Source organism: Phoenix dactylifera, chromosome 3 (assembly GCF_009389715.1).
Source record: "Phoenix dactylifera cultivar Barhee BC4 chromosome 3, palm_55x_up_171113_PBpolish2nd_filt_p, whole genome shotgun sequence".
Lineage (NCBI taxonomy): Eukaryota > Viridiplantae > Streptophyta > Magnoliopsida > Arecales > Arecaceae > Phoenix > Phoenix dactylifera.
In genome coordinates this window covers 17,558,434-17,582,115 of record NC_052394.1, presented here as the reverse complement: position 1 = coordinate 17,582,115, position 23,682 = coordinate 17,558,434, and the positions used below count along the sequence as shown (strand labels likewise).

At 36.9% G+C, this 23,682-nt stretch overlaps 1 protein-coding gene and 1 long non-coding RNA gene across 3 annotated transcripts; both read right to left on the bottom strand.

Annotated features, from left to right (window-relative positions):
• Positions 1–378: 378 nt before the first annotated feature.
• On the bottom strand, positions 379–1,886 carry LOC120110088. Its single transcript, XR_005510841.1, has 2 exons — positions 1,369–1,886; positions 379–695 (listed from the first exon to the last, which is right to left on the bottom strand). It is a non-coding gene; the product is annotated as an uncharacterized LOC120110088 (long non-coding RNA).
• A 4,341-nt stretch (positions 1,887–6,227) lies between these two features.
• On the bottom strand, positions 6,228–19,935 carry LOC103709072 (mitochondrial import receptor subunit TOM40-1-like). Of its 2 annotated transcripts, XM_008794254.4 has the most exons (11): positions 19,542–19,931; positions 17,920–18,001; positions 17,735–17,834; positions 17,512–17,607; positions 17,377–17,427; positions 15,340–15,405; positions 13,959–14,060; positions 8,199–8,267; positions 8,029–8,112; positions 6,861–6,956; positions 6,230–6,639 (listed from the first exon to the last, which is right to left on the bottom strand). In XM_008794254.4, the coding sequence occupies exons 1-11, from the start codon at positions 19,702–19,704 to the stop codon at positions 6,583–6,585; spliced, it is 966 nt and encodes a 321-aa protein (XP_008792476.2). In that variant the 5' UTR covers positions 19,705–19,931; the 3' UTR covers positions 6,230–6,582. The 2 variants fall into 2 exon arrangements, with proteins under 2 accessions (XP_038980762.1, XP_008792476.2); XM_039124834.1 differs by lacking the exon at positions 6,861–6,956 and having other exon boundaries at positions 6,228–6,639; positions 19,542–19,935.
• Between the last annotated feature and the right edge of the window lie 3,747 nt (positions 19,936–23,682).

Genomic DNA, 23,682 nt, shown 5'->3' with positions numbered 1-23,682 from the left:
TTTTTCTTTTTTTTTTGCTACAGCGGATGGCTCATACGCTTATACTATAAATACATCTAAAAAAGTCAAAAAATTAACAAGTATTGGAGTGCTATAGGCAACTTCCTTTTTCCAACCTACAGAACCCTCCGAGTGATTAGCGACATACGAGGCCATCCAATCCGTGGCCTCATTAGCTTCTCTATAAATATGCTCAGCCTGAAAAGCAACGTCGCCACTAACCATGTTTTGAATATTCCGGAGCAGGGGTGGCACTCGCCCACACCACCGATGCCCTTCTGGATCTAGCCGACCATCGTGGCCGAGTCATCCTCAAGTAAAACTGTTTTTTTTAATTTTTAAGGAAGATTTGTTCTCTTATTAAATCACAAAAAAAAATGAAGAAAGAAAATCCATGTTACATCCAAAATTTCTTAAGTTCAACTTGCATCCATGCGAGCATTGCAAATATTTGCATTTATGGTGATTTTTCACATTCATACAATTGCAAATACCGAATTCGATCGTTGTGGTAACACATTAGTTATTGAGGGCGGCCTTCCACACGAAAACCCCAGATTCACATCTTTTAGTTTCTAAATCCAATGCCGGCTCGTCGCATGGTTGTTCACTGGTGGAAAGGAGACGTACCCTTTAGAGGGTCATATTTGATATGTTGCTCTCGGCACTCAGTGCTGCAGAAGGCAGTGTCTCCCCTACAACCAAAGGACCAAAAAAATTGTATTAAAGAAAATATGAAATCTTCTTTACTTGCAAAGTTTAAATATTAGCACTATTTTATTTTTATTTTGGCATCGAAGACTAAACATATTAACCCATGTGATAAGGACTAATGCACAACGGCTAATTATGCAAAATATATTATTTATGATTAAGGCTTACACAATTAAATTTCAAATAAAAAGTGAAAAAACGGAAAAAAAATCTTGTCAATTCAAGCTGCCCTTTAATTAGTTTTGAATATACTTTATCTTCTTATATAAAAGAAAAGTAAAAAACAAAGCAAGCTATGTAATATATATTAGATTGCAAAAGAGAGCCACCTCCTAGAAATTATTCGCTTTAAATAAGCCTGCAATTCGATGGCAGATAAACGGCCTAAAAGCTATGGTTTTGAACCCCTGAAAATGCCTCTCTCTTAAAATTGCCAATTCAACAATATCAGTAGCTTCTTTTCCTTTCTAACTTTTTTTTTTTTCTTTAAACCCAAACTTAGCATATAAAATCACTGCTTGTTTAAGCTTGTCTTGCATACTTTGAGCAGGGAAAAACCCGCATATAAACTATGCTTTACGTGCAGTGATGCAGGCACTGAGGAGAAGTATGCCCTGGGAGTATAGCATCAAATGAAGGCTAAGAGAACTGTACCGATATATATAAATGTCTTGTTCCAATCCAAGTGGGCGCCTGCACACACCGCAGGCATGCAAGAAATGGAGAGGTCGTGTTGAATCTTGAGGCTTTTGGCAAGCTCCTCTCAGTGTGAGTGGTGCAGGATGAGTGGAGCCACCAGTGGTGATCTTGGATTTGTAGCATTCTTCAGTCTCCGTAAGTTCTTCGAAGGAGAACTTCGCTTCGCTTGTTGTTCTTGCTATTGTTGCTGGCCGAGGTCGTTTACGGAGTGATGCATCTGACATCTTTCTGTCACTGATCTACCTGAGACAAGGAAATCTAATGAAGCTTTTGATACTAAACTCAGTGGTATTCAATCCTATATATCCTTGTTTTGAGGGAGCAATAGTATAACATCAATGATTGATAGATAGATGATGTCGTTGGGAATCTTCTAGTTGTGTTGATTCCCTTTTTTTCAGTTTCAAGGAAATAAGAAGGGAAAAGGCGACCTCCATTTATGAGGTTGAATGTGATAGCATGTAAAAGGCTCAGGCTTATACAGTTGAATAGGCGTATGAACGGGTCATTGTCGATCTTCATATTCTGCATTAAGTATAGTCTAAATGTGATTTATTTATATTTTATTCCATGTTATTAAGGTAGAGAAGCTAAGTAGAAATGAAATTTCCACTCAAATGCCCCAAGCAATGCAATTGGAATGTTGAGGTATATGTTTAAGAGCACGACTGATAAACCAGTGCACTTACTAAGAAGACCATTAACATCAACGCTTATAAATTATTACAAAGTTTGATAGTATGATGGGTCTAGTTCAGGAGGCCAAGTCTTACCTGGATCCACTTAACAGTAAAGCTAACACATACCCAATAGAATACTGGTCATCTAATGCCCTTATTGATACAAGACTATTAACATTATTTTGGAAAGAATTTGACGTCTGATAGTGTGATCGCTAAGTTTGCTGAAAACTTTTCTTTCTACTTCAAGCTATAGCTTGGCACCCAGTAGAGAGATTACCAAAAAAAAAAAAAAATGTGTTCAAGACTCGCATCGATCGTAAGGACTCTCCAGTATACAAGTGCAAATTAAAAAATAGGAATGCTTGGATCTTTGTCTCCCACTCACGTTCATGCTGGGACTTTGATTTGATATTCTAACCAACTCCAATGCGGGTTAAAACATGTATAGTGGCAGAAGGGGATGAGAGATGGGAGAGATAGGTGCTCTTTCGCTTTCACTGCTTTAATCAGATACCAATATATATAAATAAATGTGGTCGCGGTTTCAGCATGCGCAGTTTAGTTGGCCATTGTGGCATAGTGTCACAGAACTATAGTTTTTTACTTGAACTTTGCTTGAAATTGTTTGCAAAATTATTGACAAATGGGTGAGTCCTCAGATTTCTTATTTTTCTGTGAAGCAAAATGCAGTCCTTAGATTTCTACCACTTATTTGGATATGCAAAAAAAAATCATTTCGAATTGTAAATCTAAAGACAAATCTATCCGTCTCCATTTGATTTGCCCATGTTCTTAACCGTACAAACACAATCTAAGGTAAGCTTGATCTGTCCAGGGAGAAAGATCAAATTAAACATAAAACTGTTGCTTTATTTAATCTTAGGATTTGCTAGGGTACATAGATGATAAGAAAATAATAATAATCACATCACCACTGACTACTTGTCTGCTACCTTTATGAATCCTCATTCTCCATTCATCCCCCTTGAGGATAATATGGAGTCACGATTTTAAAGCAATAACTGTTTGATGAGAAGAATGATAGCTCCTTCAATAATTTGTTAATTATTTCCTCCATCAATTCACTATTGAATGATAGTTTTGTTTTTTTTTTCTCTCTTCGACCTTAGTCTCTTCACCCCAACCAAAAAATGAAAAAACAATGGGGGCTGAGTCCCTCAACACCCACCAAAATAAATGCAAAACTTTTTAGATCCAACAAAGTCCTCACTCAATTAACATGATTTTAGGCTCCATTGCAGCTTTACAAGAATGATTCTGATGCAGAATGCACCCGCTCAATGCTCAATATATATAGTATACTAATTTGTCATCTTGACTATAACAATCCAGCATTTTCAGAGTTTCAATCTCATGTCATATTTAAGTGCATGGTTTGAGGGATCAGCACTCTTAACTTTGAACAGTTGTTTGGATTTTTATTAGCTCCTCTTAAATGAAAACAAAATTACGCTTCAAACACCTCACATATTCAATTGATGCTTTTTCAATATATTGTTCTTGAGAATTTGGATGGAAGGACCAAAATCAGGAAGAGAGTGAGACTCGAACTCAAGTTCCTCATACCTCACTTTCAATGACTTATTATATTGGACTTTGTTGGCACCCTCCCCATATTTTGGCCTTTAACAAAAAAAAACATATTTCAACCTTTCCCTTTTTTTCTTTCCCCGAATGAAATATATAGAGGTTTGTTCCTCATTTTCTTTTATATATATATATATATATATATATATATATATATATATATAATAATCTGTGTGCAAACGTCCACCGTGCCATATTACTAAATTGTGAGAAATATCATTACGCATCCCGCGTATATCTTCACAACATGTCATAACAACATGGTTCTAGAGGACGGAGGATTGGCGCAACAAAAGTATTTGATGTAATTTGTAAGGAATTGACAAAATCATGTCACATTGGCAAAGAAAATTTGAGATAAGCAAGGCATCTTAATATTTCTCTCTCTCAATCAATTTTTCTAGTAGCTTGATGCCAAAAGATAGTTTAGAAATTAAATGACTGGATGGAACATCATATGGGACCAATTTAAGTCACCGATAGATGACCCATGCCCGTTGGTGTAGGCACCAACATTATTGCCTATGATGCATGAGATCATAATTGCGATCATTGGTGATTGGTGGATCATCAACATAGTTAGAATGGAGCAAGGGGATTGAGAGGTGGCCTTGTTTATTTTCAGCTGTTGTTTTATTTTTTTGATAAAGAGGTATTATTTAAGTTTAAATGGGCTAGCTAGGGTTAATAGCAAGGTTTTAAATCCCATACAATAAGAATATCCGATTTTCTTGTGCCCTTCACTCTCTCCCGTTCTTCTTTCCTTTGTTTCTATTTTTTTATTTTTCTCTTCTTTTTTTCTTTATTCTTTCCTTCATTTATTTCTTCCTTTATTTTCCTTCATTTCTTTCTTTCTTTTTCTTTTTTCTTTCCTTTTTTTTCTTCATTTCTTTTTTTCTTCTTCCTTCTTTCATTCTTTCTTTCCTTATCTTCTTCTTGATTCTTTTCTTTTTTTTCTTTTTTTTCCTTTTTTTTCTTTTTCTTTACCTTTCCTTTCTTTCTTTCTTTCCTTTTTCATCTTTTTTTTTTTCCTTCTTCCTTTTTCATTTCTTTGTTTTCTTCTCCCTTCCTTCTCTTCTTCTTTTTTCCACATGGATGGGTCTAGTGTCCTGTCTCGTCCTCATCCGATTTTCTCATAGAACTAAACAAAACAACTGGGACTCCTCCCAACCCGCTAGAACTTAAAACATGGAATGACAAAATTAGACTAGTGGGTATAGCCTGCTACTTGTTCAGCTTTGCAACTATAGATTCTTAAGTACTAGAAGTTGACATAGGATAGGATAGGATGGGATAGATATTGTCCAACCTAATTGGAGCCATTAGTCTTAGGAGCTTGTAAAATGGAAATTAAGACAAGAGATTGGAGAAAAGAAGAACGGTGAAAGGTGAAGAGGATTGGAATATGGGCCATTTATTTCATTCCAACGTAGCGCGATGTCCATACCATTTTGACAACTTTATTTGGTGATGCAGTAAACAAAGGACATCAGATGAACATGGCACTCAGCACTGCACTATGCAATTCATGCATCTCTGTGCTTGATGTGCAGTTAACATTGCCCCCAAACTGTCAATTGATTTGATACGCATCAGTCCTCTTTTTTCGCCTCATTAGCAACTGGCAAGCAAATCCATGTCAATTGGAGACCAGTTGCTAAGAGTCATATTTCCAGTATTCCATACCAGGCCTAGAATCTCATGGGACCCCTCCCTTCCACCGAAGGGAACATCATTCTAACATGTGGGACCACCATAGTGTGATACTCTAATCTCTTCTTTGCAAAACGAGAGAGCTTTCAGATTTGTTTGTACAGGACCTTAGCCAATAGTATTTTTATCATACATTTAAATTACTCCTGGTGACATCGCTTTCAGATGCTACTCTGCTTTGCTAACCAATGCAAGAAGGCCCTTAAAGACCTAGCTAGTTCCAATAATCCTTTTGCATGATTTCTTCAAAGGTCACCGAATCTGACTCGTGCCGAGGCATCCTTCTGGAATTTCAAATGGTTGCAGGAGCACTACTACTGGTGTGATGCACAAAGCTCGCAATGACTAGAATTTTAAACAAATACTTCATGAGCAACATTTGGTCCTGGTTTATAGGAACTACGTAGGCCGAATTCTTTAACATCCGAATGCTGGTAAATGGTAATATCAATCCTTTCCATAAGCACAAGTTAATAGTTCATAAATAGTGCTCGACCATACTTGTTCGGTACATTCCTAAGTCTAATGATTTATGGTCGGCAAAGTAAATCGTAGAAGTACATATTTTAAAACCAAATATAATATGACTTGCAGACCTAGTCTTCGCTATGCATCTAAAATCTTTAAAAAGAAAAGTTCGGATCTAAAATCACTTGTTGAAACAGAGAAACACGAGTTTTGTGTTCCTTTTGCCTACTGGATTGGTTAAAGCAAAAGTTTGAATTCAAAAAGCCCCTTACTTTGAAAGCAGCAAGATGGTAATACCTGATCTGCAGTTAAAAATGCACCAAAACGATCATGGGAGAAATTTCTAAAGCTGTGCAACAAACCTCCAATGTTCCTGTAAAACATTATTTCAAGATATTCACGAACAATTTCCGCAATGAGCATAAATTTGTAACTTTACTTTCTTGAAACCCAAATCATGGCCTTCAAATGCCACATTGTCAAATGGCCGCCAAAAGCATACAAATAATGTGAACTCGAGAAAATATAAAGGTTCTCTTTTCTCATTAGACCTCCAATTTTGACATGGATGCCACCTAGATCTTAACCAGCTGAGTTCAGACCTGTGGGCCCGGGCAACCAATGAAGTCCCAGATAGTGAAACCAGAGTAGGCAAACAAGTAACCCCATCTTCTATAAGAAAAGGTAATGGAGAAGTTTACTCTCCAACTGTCATTCCAAAGCCAAATTTGTAGTCTTTCTTCCGATGATCGATCTGCACAAAATTCCATCCCAATGAATTCAAAACTCAACACAATAAATGTCAAAGACATACTATACGTGGCATAATTTGTTCACAGAGTTCATTTTCAAGTTGAAGAAAATGATCTACTTCAAGCTCATCCAATTATATTGAAATGTGAAGCTCAAGAATGCAATATGAAAACAATGACGGTGAAGCTATAGGAAGACATCATGTATCTATGTCATGCTAACCTCTGCAGAAAGAATAAAATTGACACCCATATTTAATCGCTCTTCAAGGAAAGCAGCCACACATCCATTGGAATCGAGTTTTCCCCTTAAACGACACTGCAACAGTTCACCCGTAATTAATAGAGCAATTAGAACATAACTCAGGTATACTATTTGGTAAAGAGAGTTCAAAATTCTAGCTTTTTCCCCTCAATTTATAAAAAGAAAAAAGTAATTTATTGCCACAGACATGCAGCATAACTGCAGCAACGTTTTCATGATTTCATTAGCTCAAATCTACATGATATTCGCACCAAACATAACATATAGGAGGTCACCTACCTTTTAACAACATCTTGAATTTAAAAGAATCAGTATAATGCATCTTGGGGCACAAAAGACCCACTCTTTCTATACAAGTTTTGAGATCTCCTAACCACTCTGTTCCAGAAACACCTGCTTACAATTAATAATAAATGCTGATCATCTAAACTTCAACCAAACCATTAATCAGTTGACCCATCTCAAACACACATGGACCAATGTACTATAATTTTGATTCATTCAATCCATTATCTCATAGTTGGCGTCTTGCTCATCTTTTGATCAATTGATGAAGAAACAGCCTCTAAGAAGAAAAGACAATCTAATATTGGTAAGTTAAGGTTCAATGTGTAAATTTTCAATATATGGCCCTTGTAGTGCGGTGGTAGGATTTGAGCTCGGGTCATACTGGAAAAATTGTCTTCTAACTCTATTTGTATACATAAAAAATGTCTTCTAACTCTATTTGCATACATGCAACTTCAAGAATTTTGTGGTGCAAAAGAATCATTTCGTAATAAATTTTTTAAATGTAAGAACAATGGATCATTAATAATTCTCCAAGGACATCAAACTGAATTTTACAGATGTACATAAAATAGCAACTTATAGAAATGAGGAGAAGATTTATCCAATGACACAAAATTTACATGGTAGATAAGGATAACATCATAAAGAGGATTGTATATTAATTAAAAGGTATATTAATTGCAAGGTAAACCCACAAGGTTATAGAAACACTTTCTACATGCTATAATAAAAGTGTACGATGTCCATGGACCATGCAATATTTCTAACCCAGTAACCAAGATCAGGACTGAAAACAAAAGGTCACATAAAGGAAACTCAGCCAGAAAGAAATTACCTGCCTAAGGATATAATCATAACCAAAGCTTGAAGTTACATCTCTTGTCATGTGATTGTACATGAAATCAGAGGCAAGGGAGACCTGAAGGCAGAGCATAGAGATATGACATATATCATATAAAATGACAAAGATAGGTGGATATCCTCCAATATTGTTTAAAGTGTCACCTTCTCTGAAACTTTCTGAACATAGCACAGTGCAACTATTCCTGTGCTTGCAGCTTGAGCTGTTGCAACCTGCATAAATTGAATTAGTACCTACCAAGTTACCAGCAGGCAATCTCTTTATGAACAGTCATATTTATCACTTTCTGAAAAATAGAAACCTGTCTCACAGATGACAGTGGAACATATTAGAGAGGTAAAAAATATCACCAGTAGTAGTAACAAACTGGGGTAAAAATCTTTAAAAATAAGCGAATAACAATTAAATAATTTAATATATGGATTGTAACTGTGTTATCATCTACATCTCAAGATAGATAAAATTCAGCTTTTATCTTTTAAATGTTCCAACTTCTTGGCCACAGATGAGCACTTACAGCAACAGACAATGAGATCGCAGTGCACACATTCTAGCATATGGCACCACTAAGCTGGTTGCCTCAGGAGCATGAAAGCCATCACGCATACATGTGTGTGTGTGAGAGAGAGAGAGAGGAGTCACAATCATCTAGCCTTTTTCCAACTATTTGAGGTCAGTTTTATGAATCTCATTCACCAAGTATTCCCATCTAAGGTTACTTATTAGAGTTGGGCAACGGGCCGTGCCGGGCCGGCCCGGCCCAGGCCCCCCGGGCCAAAACTCTAAACGGGCCGTGCCTGGCACGGCCCGTGAGGCACGGAAGGCAAGCCCGGCCCGGCCCCCGGCCCCTCTATTGGTGGGCCGGGCCGGGCACGGCACGGCACGGGCCGTGCCAGGCACGGCCCGTAACGGGCGGTAACGGGCCGTGCCAGGCACGGCCCGCAACGTCTCTAAACGGGCCGTGCCTGGCACGGCCCGTAACGGCTCCAGACGGGCCGTGCCTGGCACGGCCCGTCTGGAGAGGGGGGAAGAAAATAGCCGTTTCCAACGGCTATTTTCTGGAAAAAGACGGTTTTGCCCCTCCCAACAGTCCTATAACGGCTGAATTGAGGGGTATTTTGGGAAAAAAAAAATTTGGGGCTTCTATAAATAGCCCATTCCTCCCTCATTCTCACCACACCAAACCTCTCATTCTCTCCTTCTCTACTGCTATTATTTCTCTCTTCTAAAGTGCTCTTCTAGCAATTTAATTTTTAGTTTGTTCAAGTGCTACACAAGAGGAGGTTCCTGTTGAGAAGAGAAGGTCGCTTCTGTTGAGAGCACAAGAGGAAGCTCGGAATCTCGGCGCTGCCTCTGCCCTCCGACCCTCTACTCAATTCCTCCTTGCGGTTAGTTTTTATTTTTTGAATTAATCATAGATATGTCATCTTTTGAGGAAAGTCAGTTTGGCATTCCTGTTTCTGAGGGGGAAGAAACTAATCCCCAATCCCCTGTTCCTAGTTCCTCTAGAACTGGTGAACCGAGTGAAGGTCAAACCTCTTCTCGTAAGAGGACTAGTACTGTATGGAATGAATTTGATAGAGTTATGGTTGAGGGAGTCTGGAAAGCTAAATGTAAAAAATGTGCCAAACTTTATAGTTGTAGTAGTAGTGGGGGAACAGGGCATTTAAAAAGACATCAAGAGAATCATAGGATGCATGATTCTCATGCTCAAACTCAAAGTAGCCTTAATATACAAGGGGGATTACTTGTAGGTAATTTTGCATATAATCATGAAAATCAAAGAAAAGCACTTGTAAAATGGATAGTTAAGGATGAATTACCTTTTAGTTTATGTGAATCTTTTAATTTTGAAGAATATGTTCAATTAAACCTACAACCTGCTTACAAAAGAACTAGTAGGCGTACATTTAGAAGAGTAGCTATGACCAATTTTTTAGCAATGAAACAAAATTTAATTGAAACACTTTCTACTTTAAATGTAAAAATTTCATTAACTTCTGATATTTGGTCAGCATCTGTAGGTAGTAATTCTTTTATTGCCATTACTGCTCATTATATTGATAATGATTGGCAATTAAATAAACGTATTCTTGCTTTTCGTGCTTTTGATTTTCCACATTCTGGGCAACAAATTTCAAATATAATTTATCAAATTGCATGTTCATATAATATTAATGATAAAATTATGTCTATTACTTTTGATAATGCATCTAATAATAATTCTGCTGTTGTATTATTAAGAGACTCATTGCATCCCATATTAGATGGAAATTTACTGCATATTAGATGTGCATGTCATATCTTAAATCTTTCTGTTCAAGCTGGCATGGGCATGATTCAAGATGTGATTTCAAAAATTAGAAATGCAGTTTCTTTTATTCATGCTTCTAGATCAAGACTTCAAGAATTTAAGGAATTATGCATAAATCATGGTAAACGTTTTAAAAAATTTAAACTTGATGTAATTACTCGTTGGAACTCCACATATAGCATGATACATGATGCATACCCATATAAAAATTTATTAAGTGCATATATTAATGATCGTGGATTAGGATTTACATTGACTGAAACTGATTGGAATAAAGAAAAAATTTTGGAAGATTTTTTGCTTAGTTTTTATAATGCTACCAATGTTCTTTCTGGTATTTATTACCCTACTTCATGTTCATTTTTACAACAAGCATATATAATTAGTCAAAAATTTGTAGAACATAGATATGATGATGTTTTAATGCCTATTATTCACCTAATGGAATCTAAATGGAATGAGTATTGGGACAGGATATGTCCTATGCATAACTTAGCTGCTGTATTTGATCCTAGAGTTAAATTAAATGGCGTGCTAATTTTACTTGATGCATACGCTGAAAATATGAATCAAGATGCTGAATCTGCTAAAGATGAGGTAAGACAACTTCTTTATGATATTTATGCTATATATGATGAAAAAATTCGTGGATCTAGAACACAAATACAAACCTCTATTCCTCCTTCTAGTAGTTCTCGTTCGTCATCTATTTTTTCATTCATTGCACAGAGAAGACACACACATGCTTCAAGTTCCTCTTCATCTTCTTCATCTTTAAGTAGTGAACTAGAATTTTATTTACGAAATGATCTTCAGTCTGCATATGATGAAAATCAAATAGAGAATCTAGATGTATTATCTTGGTGGAAGAGTGTTAGAAATCAATATCCTGTTATGTCTGCAATTGCACGCGATATTTTAGCTGTGCCGATGTCCACGGTAGCATCGGAATCCGCTTTTAGTGCAGGTCGGCGTGTTCTTGACGAAAAGAGAAGTAGAATGACGGGCGAAACGGTGGAGATGCTTCTCTGCTTCAAGGATTGGCTGGATGCTGAGGCAAGACTTCAAGATAAAGGTGGACATAATACAACATCCTCTGATGATGATGATACAAATACTACTGAAGACTGAAGACTGAAGAGTGAATACTGATTCACTGAATCACTGATGATTAGTAAGATTTCTTAATTTTTTATAATTGTACATTTTTATTGTATTCTGGAGGTCAGACCAAGGTCCAAACCTCGGCCCTTTCTTAGTTTCTTATTGTATTCTAGAATCTAGAGGTCAGACCAAGGTCCAAACCTCCCTTCATGTACCATTTTGATTGAAATTAATAAACTGGTAGGGGTCTATGCCAAACCCCCCACCATTAAGGTGGCTTTATATTCATAAATCAAGATTTCTTAGTGTTCATAATTTATTAATGTATTAAAAAAATTTTATCGGGCCGAGCCGGGCCCAGGCCCGGACCGTGCCAGGCCCGCGTGCCAGCCCGGCCCAGGCCCTTATGGGCCGTGCCGTGCTGGCACGCGAGCCGTGCCGTGCTTGGCCCGCGTGCCTAGACCGGGCCGTGCCGGCCCAGGCCCGAAGCGGGCCGTGCCTGGCACGGCCCGCTGGCCAGGATTCGCTAGCCCAGCACGGCCCTATCAAAGGGGCCGTGCCAGGCACGGCCCGTCACTGTAGCTGGCGGGCCGTGCCAGGCACGGCCCGCTTCGTGCCGTGCCGTGCCGGGCCGTGGGCGGCCCGGCCCAGTGCCCATCTCTATTACTTATGATGTTATTCCAAATTTCTCCAAACCCTTTCTCACAATCCGGATCCATATTAACTTAGTCCTTCTTCTTCTTTTCTTAGAACTTCAACACTAGCTAAAGTACCTTTCTTTACATGATTCTCCTCATATCTTTTGTTGTACATATCCATACTATCTCAACCAATTTTCCATCACTTTGTCCTTAATTTATGCAACTACTACAGCTCCTCTAATATATTCATTCCTTAATCTATCCAAGTTTTACCACATATCTATCTTAATATTCTCAATTGTGCCATACTAAATTTGTTTTCATGTACTTTCTTTATTGTCTGGTACTCTGAGTTATACAATATTACCGGTCTTATTGTTGTTCTAGAAAGTTATTCATTATCGCATAAGCCTCCAAGGTATATGTCTATCACTTAATATTCCATATGCACATCTCAACAAATCATTGTTGATACGTTGTAGACTTGTAGTCTTTTTAAGATCTCAAGCTTGGGCAGTGCGCCCACATATCAAATGATCTTTACAAACTACACATTAACTTTCTAAATAGTGCTAGTTCTGTAGAGAATAGAAGGGTATATCCTCAGTCGCTAGATGATTCCCGCAGAGATCAAGTATCTAAAGCCATACAGTTTAACTCAAAAGCTCATATATCAGAAAATTTCAGGCGATCCAAGTGTCACTGCCATAACTGTAATACTTGATATTAAAACTGATTTTTCAAATAGCAAGTCTTAATATAGATTAAATTTACTTTCTGAGATAATTTATTGGCTAGAACATGGTTGAATGAGATGAACTTAAGAGGAAGCATATAAAAAAGCTAGTTCTGTATAGCCATGAGATCGAACATCTAAAAACAATAAGTATAAACCAAAAGACCATATGTCATAAAATTGTTGCATTGACTTTAGTTTGTTGTTTGTGTGAATTCTTACTTTAGTTATCTGCAGAGACTCAAGAGAGTGTTTTTACTTTTTACTAAAGAGGGTAGACTTGCATAGGATGATCCTCACATGACTAGGTAAAAAGAAGGAAAAGGATTTTAAAACTCAAAGAAATAAACATATGTACTCACTATTTTTATTGCTCTTTAACTCTCTCTCTACCCCCTCCCTTCTTCCCGGCCTTCCAGAATATGGTTGTGACTAGTAGATGCTACAACCATGGAAAAAGGAGGGTTAATTTTATAACATTGGAGTTACCAGACTGTCCTTAGGTAATGTTTGCTGGTTTAAAATTGGTGATGCCAATATATCACTCCAGGCAGTTTGCGATACACATAGATTGAAGGGCCTTGTTAGTGGAAATCTTGGGAATGCGCTCAGAGAAATTATTATTGTGGATGCTATAGAACTAAGGGTGGGGAGTCATTGTAGACCTTTGTTATTCTGTTTAAAATAAGGACTTTGGATCGCTACCTGAATAGGCCTTTGGTAAATATTTCTGTTTGTTAGGTCATGTGACCGGTTAGCTGCTACTACCTCAGCTGATTGAAGTATTCTGACGAGGGAATATTGAAGGGCTGTTACGTCATATTGGGGTAAGTCGCTAAGAGCAATCTATCACAACTAGGAGATGATCCAAAAATACAGTTCTATTACCTTTTCTGAGTACATAAAGTTTTTCTGCATCAGGCTAGATTTACCATTACGAAGTCACACTCTTTCATCCTTCTTTACTATTTCTTTACACTAGCTGCTGTTTTAATTGTTGTTAGAAAAGACTATGCTGGAAGAACATATAAGCTAAACTAATAACATTACTGAACAAGGAAACCACCCAGAAAACAAGAGAAACAAACAAGATAATTAGAAAGAATACCATCTTGTCTGTGTTGTATCGAGCAGCAAAACCTATGCCAGACTTCCTCTGATGACCAAGCCAAAAAACTTCACTTCCCAAAGATAAATGTGGTGTGACACTCTGCAGATAGGGAAACAATGGTTAAATAGAAGGATAAATCAATACAAAAATATAAAAGAGGGAGAAAAGGTATTAGTAGATAAAGAAAAACAAAAAATCAAACTATTCAATCTACATCATGTGTTTGCTGCAACAGAGCCTTCAGAACCATGAAAAAAGAAAAGGAAACATCGAAATGACCAGAAGCTATAACGTTCCTGAATTTCATATACAATAATTGATCTGTCCTTGACAATAATTTGAATTAATAGCACTATTGATCCAACTGTGACTTTCGACATGGTACATGGGATCCACAATCACTATTATACTTTACCCTGAGCTACCAAAAAATATTTCGCTCACAAGTTGTAAGGTCCATCTGAGATGTGGTTTAGCCGGTCTCCACTATCATACACCAACCAGGGCCAACTCACCATTTTAGTTATTTACTGTTATACAGGACAAATTTAATTATTTAAATGGCAAAGGAATATTGGCAGAAATGATCTAAATGACACAACTTCATTATGCAATCGAGGTATGAATAATTGAATGTTAAAACATTGTTCATCCTTTCAGCTTGTATACATAATTCAAAATTTGACATAAAAGAGAGTCCCAAGTTTTTGCTTACAATATATCAGATAAATATTCCAAGTCATGTAATCTCTGAAATATTTGGTATTTTTTCTGCTTTTTTCAAGAATTTTGAAGCTCAATCTTACCCTAGGTTCTGTTATTCATAAAGATCAATTGGGAAAACATAAAATTTGATTTTAGCTATGGGGAAAAAATGTTACTATGATGAAGTTCGAGCTTCACATATAGGACACTCATATGTTATCCAATAGAATGCCGATATGTCCTGATCTTCCCACAAATGTGGCCCCTAGATTCATCCCTTCCATCCATGTATGGAGTCATTTTCCTTGGCTATGACACCATTGAGTGTACTCAATGGATTCACAAAGGCTGATAGCAGATCTGGGACCTGCATTTAAACTCCTCATGCAAGCTTCCTAATAAACATGAATTTTTTTCCACGAACAACTCCCTAATCATCCCATTAATCAGGATTGAAATATTAATTTCTAGCTAAGACAACAAGCTCATACAAAGATAGCTTTTGAAAATATTTTCTTAGTAGCATATATATGTCACTGAATAGGCACTTAGTTTTCGTTCTAAGGTAGAGTTTAAGGAATTCGTCAAAGATTTTCTTCTAATCATACCAAATTCAATCTTGTTGCATCCCCATAATTGGAAAATACGCTGTATGGTAAAGTAGATTAATTACCTGGATATAATTGGCCCCATAAAAGGCATTATTCCCCATTTGATACTGAGCCCTGAAATCTTTGCCCTGTACAAAGAGTCAATAAACTACTAAGACAATTGAAATGCACCAAACTTAAAATTAAAATAGATAAAGTCAGGTGTCTTTCACAAACTTGCAAATATTTTACAGTTACTAATTTCCAGAATAAATAAGGAACCTCATGTTGCACTTACAATCATTTTACAGTCTGACTAGTTTTCAGAATAAATAAGAAACTTCATGTTGCATTCGGTAAAGCCAAAGGATAATGAAGAACACGGTCAGCATATTTATGAGCAGACAGCCTAGGCAATAGGAAGCAATCAAACCAATAACCTGACATAATGCAATCAAGGGCTTTCACAAGTGCATACATGGATTAAAAAAATTAAAATATTTACTTATCAACAGAATAAATATAGAGGGAAAAGGCAGGTTAACTAGGTCACAATCAAGACAACATATCCCAAGGAGATGTTTCTTTAGTTGCAAGAACAAGAGCCATATCATTTACTATAAGTTTAGCTCCAAGAGCTGAGTCACACTAACATTTACAATGGTAACATATCATTTCTTTTGCAAAGGGATATGTTTGTAGCTTTCTTGGTCAACATTATTGGAGGTCTAACAAGGGTAGTCGCTCATGTCGCTAAAGATATTGACATTACACAAATTTCGATGCTGCAGCAGAACTGTTAAATAAGAAGAAGCATTTTCCATGACTAGACACCACAGTGATACATCATGAAAGCAATTTTGAGTTTTAAGAACAATGTGTTGACTGTGTTTGCTTCAGCTTAGTCAGAAAACTTGGAGAACCCAGAAAATACCAGGAGAAGCTTTGGAGTATGAAGCATTTATGCCCTAAGAAAGTCAGGCAAAACACAACTACTCAAGGTCGTAATAGACTTGAACAAAACCTATGTAATGCATATCCAAGAATATACCCAAGGCTTACCCATCAAAAATAAGATAAACACTTTCTCCAATGACTCAGAAAATAAAAAGATTATAAATGCAGGTTTTATTAAACAACATATAAAGCAGATGGAATGCATAAACGTTACTAGCCAATACGAGAAAAGGAACTCAAAAACGTTACGTGTATATCTTATTGTTGAATGTTCTTTCAAGATGGATTGTTATATGCTTTGGGTAGCATAAATACTATAAGTCTGAAGTATCAATTATTACACAAACATTGGAGAGATAGGTGGAAACATGCATGAGAGAAGTAGAGCTAGATGGATAGAATTCAGAGGTTTTTGTTGTATTAATATATACCACGGTGATTGTACTAATCTAGTAGAAACATCCCTCAAGTACTAGAAAGAACACAGAGTATAAATATGAAAGCAGAAATTTGCTTCTACAATGTGTGCTTGTGTATATGCACAAAGAGAGAAAGAGAGAGAGAGAGAGAGTTTGGTGGCATTCTTCTACCAAGTGATGCCTATGGTTAGGCAGGAAGCCATCAATGAAGTCAGAAGAAACCAATCAGGTAGTGACATACGGTTATTATGGTAACTTTATGAATCATTAAAGATCTCAAGTATCAGAGAAAGCAGCCTTGCAATATGATCATTCATGTGGTAATCACTACTAGTCCTAGATATGTTTTGAGTTAAAAAACATCCAACTGGTAAATATGTTGGGAAAAAATGTGGAAAGAAAATTTAGCATCATACAATAAATGGATCGTTGATCAAACAGAGACCAATGGAAGTCACAAGCTTCTCGATAAAGGCCTAGCATCTCATAGTTACAGACATATCACAATTATTGTATCCTTCCCTTGTAGCAGTGCCTTAGGTGGTAGACTTTCTAAATAAAATAATTTTAGCTTGTTTTAATTATCAACAGCCAAAAGAAGTTACCATCACCAACCAGGCATGAAGATAATCAAATTACAGAAATAAGATAAGAGCCGTACAAGGGAGTAATGAATCTTCTATTACATAAACTCACAATGAATTGTATGACCACCAAATAAGAGACCATTTAAGGAAGGCTAACCTTGTAATCAAAGTTAAACATGCCTTGAGAGAAATGTGGCTCATTCGTGAGCTGTAGAAAAATGCAGCAGGAGTCACTAACATAACAGTTAAGAGTACGCCAAACATCACTAAACCATCAGGAAGAGTATGATACCTGGGCATTAATTTTCAACGTTAAATTATCAGTTAAATCACATTTGACTCGTGCATTCAACCTTCCATCAGTCAATACCCTCCCAATAAGCATCAACTGTAGAAATATCAATAAGTGTTCACATACTTTAAATGTATCAGATGTATTCCATAGAAAAGGTAGCCTCCAAAAGGCTAATGCTATTGCTAAATAAAGGAAGTTGAGAATAGGGACTGATATCAACCTTTGGATCCAGAAAGTTAGCACCAAACTCATAGTGTGCCGTAGGGACTTTGATAGTGCCTGAAGATGGAGAAGGAACTTCTGTGGATCCCATATACACACTGATAGATGGTTGTCAAGTGAAAGATCTTAAAATTAACACCAGCAGCATATCAAACCAACCAACACAAATTGAACAAGAGCCACCTGTGACTGAGTGAAAATTTCTGATTGAGTCCCTTTGTGAAATCAAATCGCAATCCTTCAAAAAGCTCCGGTTTCAAAGACACTGCAGGACGAATTACAAAAGAAAGTTTAAATAGAACTGAATAATGTCCCACTGACACCTTGATTGTCATTACTTTGTAATGACAGATCTACGTTTGATTGTTTGATACACCATAGTTTTTTATATACAATTTTGGAGCAGCATGGGTTTTTTTAGCTACAGCATGTTAATATATATAATCTTTTGTATAGAGATAGCTGGCACCAAGGCTTTCTATGCCGACCTGTACAGGGCACACTATACCAACCTGATAGCATATCGGTACGGTATAGGGGGCTCGATAGAGTACTATACTAACACATGATACAACTTCTTGCCTCCAGCAACATAACATGCTTTTGATTAATCATTTGCATTTAAATTCTAGGAGTCCTTAAAATTTTGGAAAAATAAGTGTCCTATTTCCGATCCCAGATTTGGAAAATAGTTCACATACATCAAGATTAGAGATGGTTCTGTAACATTTGTATGCACCATTGACTAGAGAGAAGAATCTAGTAGAGATTGAAATAAATGAGAGGAATTTCTTCTTTCTATATTGTGTGACCCCTTCATAAAGGTCACAACTCTACAAATGCAGTTTATGATTTCCAGGCCCCTTCAGAGAAGATTCTACCATATTTTCAGTTTTTCCCATTGACAAATCATACTTGCAGATAAGCATTGTTTTCATCAATTGGCCATTTAAATCAATGTACACATATCTAACCACAAAATCACATAGCTTTTAAATATTTCATCTAAAATTAACAAGTTCTTAGCCGGATTAAAACCACATGAACATTTTAGAGGCTTTTATTCCTTATTTACTTTGGCATCTACCTAAAAGCAAAATCATCAAATAAGAAAACTTTAAGGCAGGCAGTAGAGAAGCGTGGAGCACATGATTTGAAGGAAGAAAATCTGCAGCTAATATAGGTTAATTTAAAGAAGAACTAACTAAATTGGCATTAGCATGTACCACTCGGACATGAAAAGGTACTAAGAAGAGAGGTCAGAATTTTTGTTAAGGATGAGAAGAGAGAAAAAGAGAACTTATACAAATCCGAATGGATGTTGTGGGGATAGATTCAGATAGGCTTGCAGATGAAAAAAGTAAGTAGGGAACCATTTGCAACAAGGGACAGGAAAAAAAAAATCGTAAAGCCGGTACTATATAGTTAAGAATAATGCCGACATTTATGATCCTTTTCAACTTTTTCTTAAAAAATTAATTTTTTTACAGTCAAACATAACTGAACTTGATCAATATTAAATTTAACTACAAAGCTGTAACTCTAGCTAAAAAGAATAAATTGTCATTTTCCTGATCAAGAATCGAGCTACCGGAAACTCAAAGGCCTCCACTGAACACGCGTGGATTATCAATCTAATCTATAAAATTCAACAAATTTCTAGTAAAAAAATTGTGCAAATATGACACAAATAGTCATGAAATTCACAGAAAACCTAACCTTCAGAAAAGAAAAGAATCTAGAATATAAATAAAAATAGTACAGAAAATATGTTGTGGAGAAACCATCAGAAACCGAGAACTCACTCAAAGCTTCCCGTTGGATTTCCTCGAAGGGAACTGGGCAGGGAAGGTTCAGATAGTCGACCTTCTTCTCGCTCTTCTCTTCCGCCTTCGGCGGAAGAGCCACCGCTAGGCCGGCCGGCGGCGGCGGCGGAGGGGCGGCGGCGTGGCTGACGGACGATCCCATCCCTCGGGGAACGAATGCGCCCCAATTGAGAAGAGAGGACGACGGAGAGGACGGCCAGAGGAACGAGGGTTTCTCTCAGCGCTTGGGCGACGGTGGAGGGGGAGAAGGGAGTAGAAGGGGAAGTGGAGAGCTTGGTGGTGTTATTTCGGGAGTGAGTCGAGCCGCTGCGAAGACAAGGGTTTTTTGAGGGTTTTTTCACTCCAATTTTTTTGGGGTACAAGAAAGAAAGGAAGACTTTTATTTTTTTTTTTGACCGTTCGATGTACCATAAAATAGAAGATTTTGCCGACCTTGTTATTCATATGCGTGCCCAAATTGAGTTCACAATGATCAAGATCGGCAGCTAAGTTGCCGAGTTTTGTGGATGGCGAATGGGCAGGTAAGCGCAATCACGTACCAAAAAAACTACGGAAAAAAAGAGAAAGAGACCAGAACAAATTGAGATCTGATCGGAATTGAATGTGAATCACAAAGTTGTGATGGCCGCTTTTGTCTTGGTCTGCAACTTTTCTTTTCGCAAAATAAAAATTCTCTAATTCATTTATTCCAAAATTGATATTTAAAAAAATCTAATAAATATTTAAAGCCTTTTTTGGCAAAATAAAAATTCTCTAATTCTTTTATTCCAAAACTGATATTTTAAAAAAATCTAATAAATATTTAAAGCCTTTTTTATTATTTTTTATTTTTTTAAAATAAAAATATAAAAATCAATGCAGAAAATATGTTTGATTATTCTATTTCTATTTCTATTTTTTAAATAACTCCTATTATTAAAAAAAAAGAAAATAAAAAAGTTTTACTTCTTTTTTTTAAAATAGATTTTCATATTTCTCCTCCCACACCCTCTCTTTCCTATCCAACCACACTAGCTCGATGGGCCTTCCCAGCCATCTCTCCATCCCATGCTGAGCTATACCTCATCCTAGATCGCATTATCGACTCTATTTTTATTTCTTTTTTCTCTACCACTCTCTTAATTATCTTTTAGCCCGATATTGAGCTCTTCCTTAATTTTTATTCTCGACCATGTCATCAGCTCCATCCCCCCTCCCTCTCCTTTGTCACTAACCATACCATGGGCCTTCGTTGTAAAAAGGAGAAGAGCATCGAATCAAATATATTTTCTATTGTCAAAAATTTGAAAAAAAAATCATGTTTCCAAATTTTTAAAAAAAATGGCAATGATACCAAATAGTTTTGGATTCTACACTTGTATATTTGAAAATGAAGATTATAGAATACAAGATTTTCTTGCAAACTCTAGCTCCCAATACATTCAATTTTTAAAACACTTAATTGCCCTCTTCCTTTAGGGTTATAAGAAATATATATAATAGAGTAAGTTGATTTAAACTCAAATTGATATCCTAAATCGATTTGGACTTGATCTCTAAGACACGTAAACTCAAGACATTCAACCGTCTTCATTGGATCCAGTGCACCAACTCGACATCAAATAGCCATCCTTAAAAAATAGGTCTCATTGGAACTTGGAAGCCACTTGTTCCCTTGTTCCCTAGATCACCAAGGGCAAGTCCTTGTGATGCCCGCTGTAGTTTTGAACCTGCCAACTTGAATGTAAGCTGTGTTTAGGCAGCATTGTCAATGGAAATTCTTCTATATAATGGAGGATGAATATGGCATTGTAAAGTATGTCCACACAACTAGGGCTTACAATGTCAAAGCACGATATTAGCATATAGTTTGACAAGCTAACGGATATGTTGACATGGTGGAAGAGAAAAGAAAGGAAGAAGAGAGAAAAAAGTTCGCCAGCTCTGGCTTCCACTATTGAGAAACATCTAAACTGCAAAGACAACTCTTATGATAAATTTTCAGCACAAAAAGTCTTAAAATTCCAATGCAAAGATCTAGCTATGCCCTAGAGAGGATTTTTCAGCTTTCCCCTCTACTTCAACATGAAAAGTTTACATCTTAACAACTCGGAGACTTAGATTTGAAACTTCAAGGGGGTTGGTGGTAGTTGATATCAGCATGCAGAACTAGCCATGCCCAAGCATAAACTATTTTTATAACATGAAAGCTCGCCTCCAAGTTTCCATTCACAAACCCGCCCTTAAAAAAAAAAAAAAAAAAATGTACTTCCTTGCTAGGTCTGGCGAGAGATTTTCCGAGTTCGGTGCTGGGGCCCAACTTTCTACGGAAAAACATGTTGGGCTCCAAAAGAAATGCCAGACAAGCTTTGTTGCAGGTCTTGACAAAGTTGCCCACACACTATTCAAAATACTCCCAGTGGTACGATCTTGCTAGGTATAATGGAAGTTTTCAACAATCATTCACAATGTTTCAGAATTTCACAATAACATCAGAAATTTTTTTAATACCTCTTTGGTATCCCTTTTTGCGTCTACAAATATTTATCTTAGTTGTCTCTCTAATTGTTTATGAAATTAGAAGTTTTGCGTATTTGTCATAGGCCTCGTTTGGGATGAGCTTTTGGAGGACCAAAAAGTACTTTCTGGTCCTTCAAAAGCACCTTTAGATAAATAGGGATGTTTGGTAAAATTTTAAGAAATCTGTTTTATAAAAGTTTTTTTTTTTGACCCACTAAATACATGTTAAAGTTCCATAGCACTTTAAAAATATAGTTATCAAACAGTAAACAACTTTTTATAAAAATTCTACTTCCAAAAGCTCTACTGCCAACAGCTATTCCAAACGAGGCCAAAACAATCTCCAATGTTCTAGTAGTTTTTACACACATATCAGACAAAAAGCCTCTGAGATATATTATCTGTCTAGAGTTTGTCTAACCATCTCAATATCCAATAGAACTCCGTGCAATTTACGAGTCAACCATTACTGTGGCATTAAAGGGATGCATTGCAGGAAACATCATCATGTGGTTCTGGCTCTTCGGTCACCAGAATGTTGTAAATGTTGCAAGAATATTTGGGAGGTCGGAAGGGGATGGGAACTCCGGAGTAATACGATTCTGTAGTTCAAGAGCTTGCATGTAGCCTTAACCAAGATCAGATTTTTTAGAGTGTGTATTTGTCTAAAATTGCTGTGGATCATTTTAATATCACAGCAGTTCACTAGTTGGTAGAAAGTTCCCTATTTCAATTTTCATGCCTTGTATGAAGAGGAACGGTTACTCGAGTCCACCGCTGCCTCAGGTGCTGGCATGACTCCCAAGCACATAAGAAAAGTGATGAAAACTCCTAGAAACCTTCTGGATAAATAACTTTCAGAGCTTAAATTTGTTGGTCAAAGTATAGGATTCATATTTGCAGGCCATGTTAATTAGCTCGATCAACGAGATATCGATCGAGCTTCTACCTGACCCTCAAAGATTTTTGGATGGTCCAGTTTGTTATGAAAGGATACCAAGCTAAGCAAAGTTCTGGATGCTGGATTATTGGCCTCTGCATATCCAACTTTTAGACTCTTCTTGGCCAATTCCATCCATATGGAAGATATCAGCTACCATCCTTAACCTCTTCTTTCTGCCCAATTTTATCCATATGGAAAATATCAATTACCACCAAGTGCTTGCTCTGTTGGTATGCTCTCTCTTTGAGCAAGAGATTGGTGATTTGATTCCAAGTGGCATCGCTCCTTGCTTCAATCTCTCATTAGCAAAAAGCCCTAAACCTGCAAACTTCAACTCAATGTAGGCTCCAGTCTAGGTAGGGTTGGGCGGGCACAGGTACCAGATGGGGTTTAAGCCCCTTTGATCTCAAAAAAAATGTGAAAAATATCAGTTAGGTGACATATAACCAAGCATCCATGTAGAGCCCCTTCAGCTGCAAACTTAGCTAGCATGATATGAGACCCAAGAAGAGGAGGATGACGATAAAGCTAACAGAAAGACCATGCCTAGACTCCACTGGACATTCTTGAAACTTGCAATGCCACCATGACAAAAATTAACCATGCTCCATTCACATTTCAGACCAAAAGAGCACACAGATCCAGGCCTAAATCAAACCATACTTAAAATCCAAACAA

Excerpts from the sequence above, each read along its gene's own strand:
- LOC103709072 (XM_008794254.4), bottom strand. The coding sequence starts at position 19,704 with ATGGGATCGTCCGTCAGCCACGCCGCCGCCCCTCCGCCGCCGCCGCCG. Across the intron at positions 15,406-17,376 it reads TGTTTAACTTTGATTACAAG|GGCAAAGATTTCAGGGCTCA; the intron begins GTTAGCCTTCCT and ends CTCTTTGTACAG. Across the intron at positions 14,061-15,339 it reads ATGGGGCCAATTATATCCAG|AGTGTCACACCACATTTATC; the intron begins GTAATTAATCTA and ends CCCTATCTGCAG.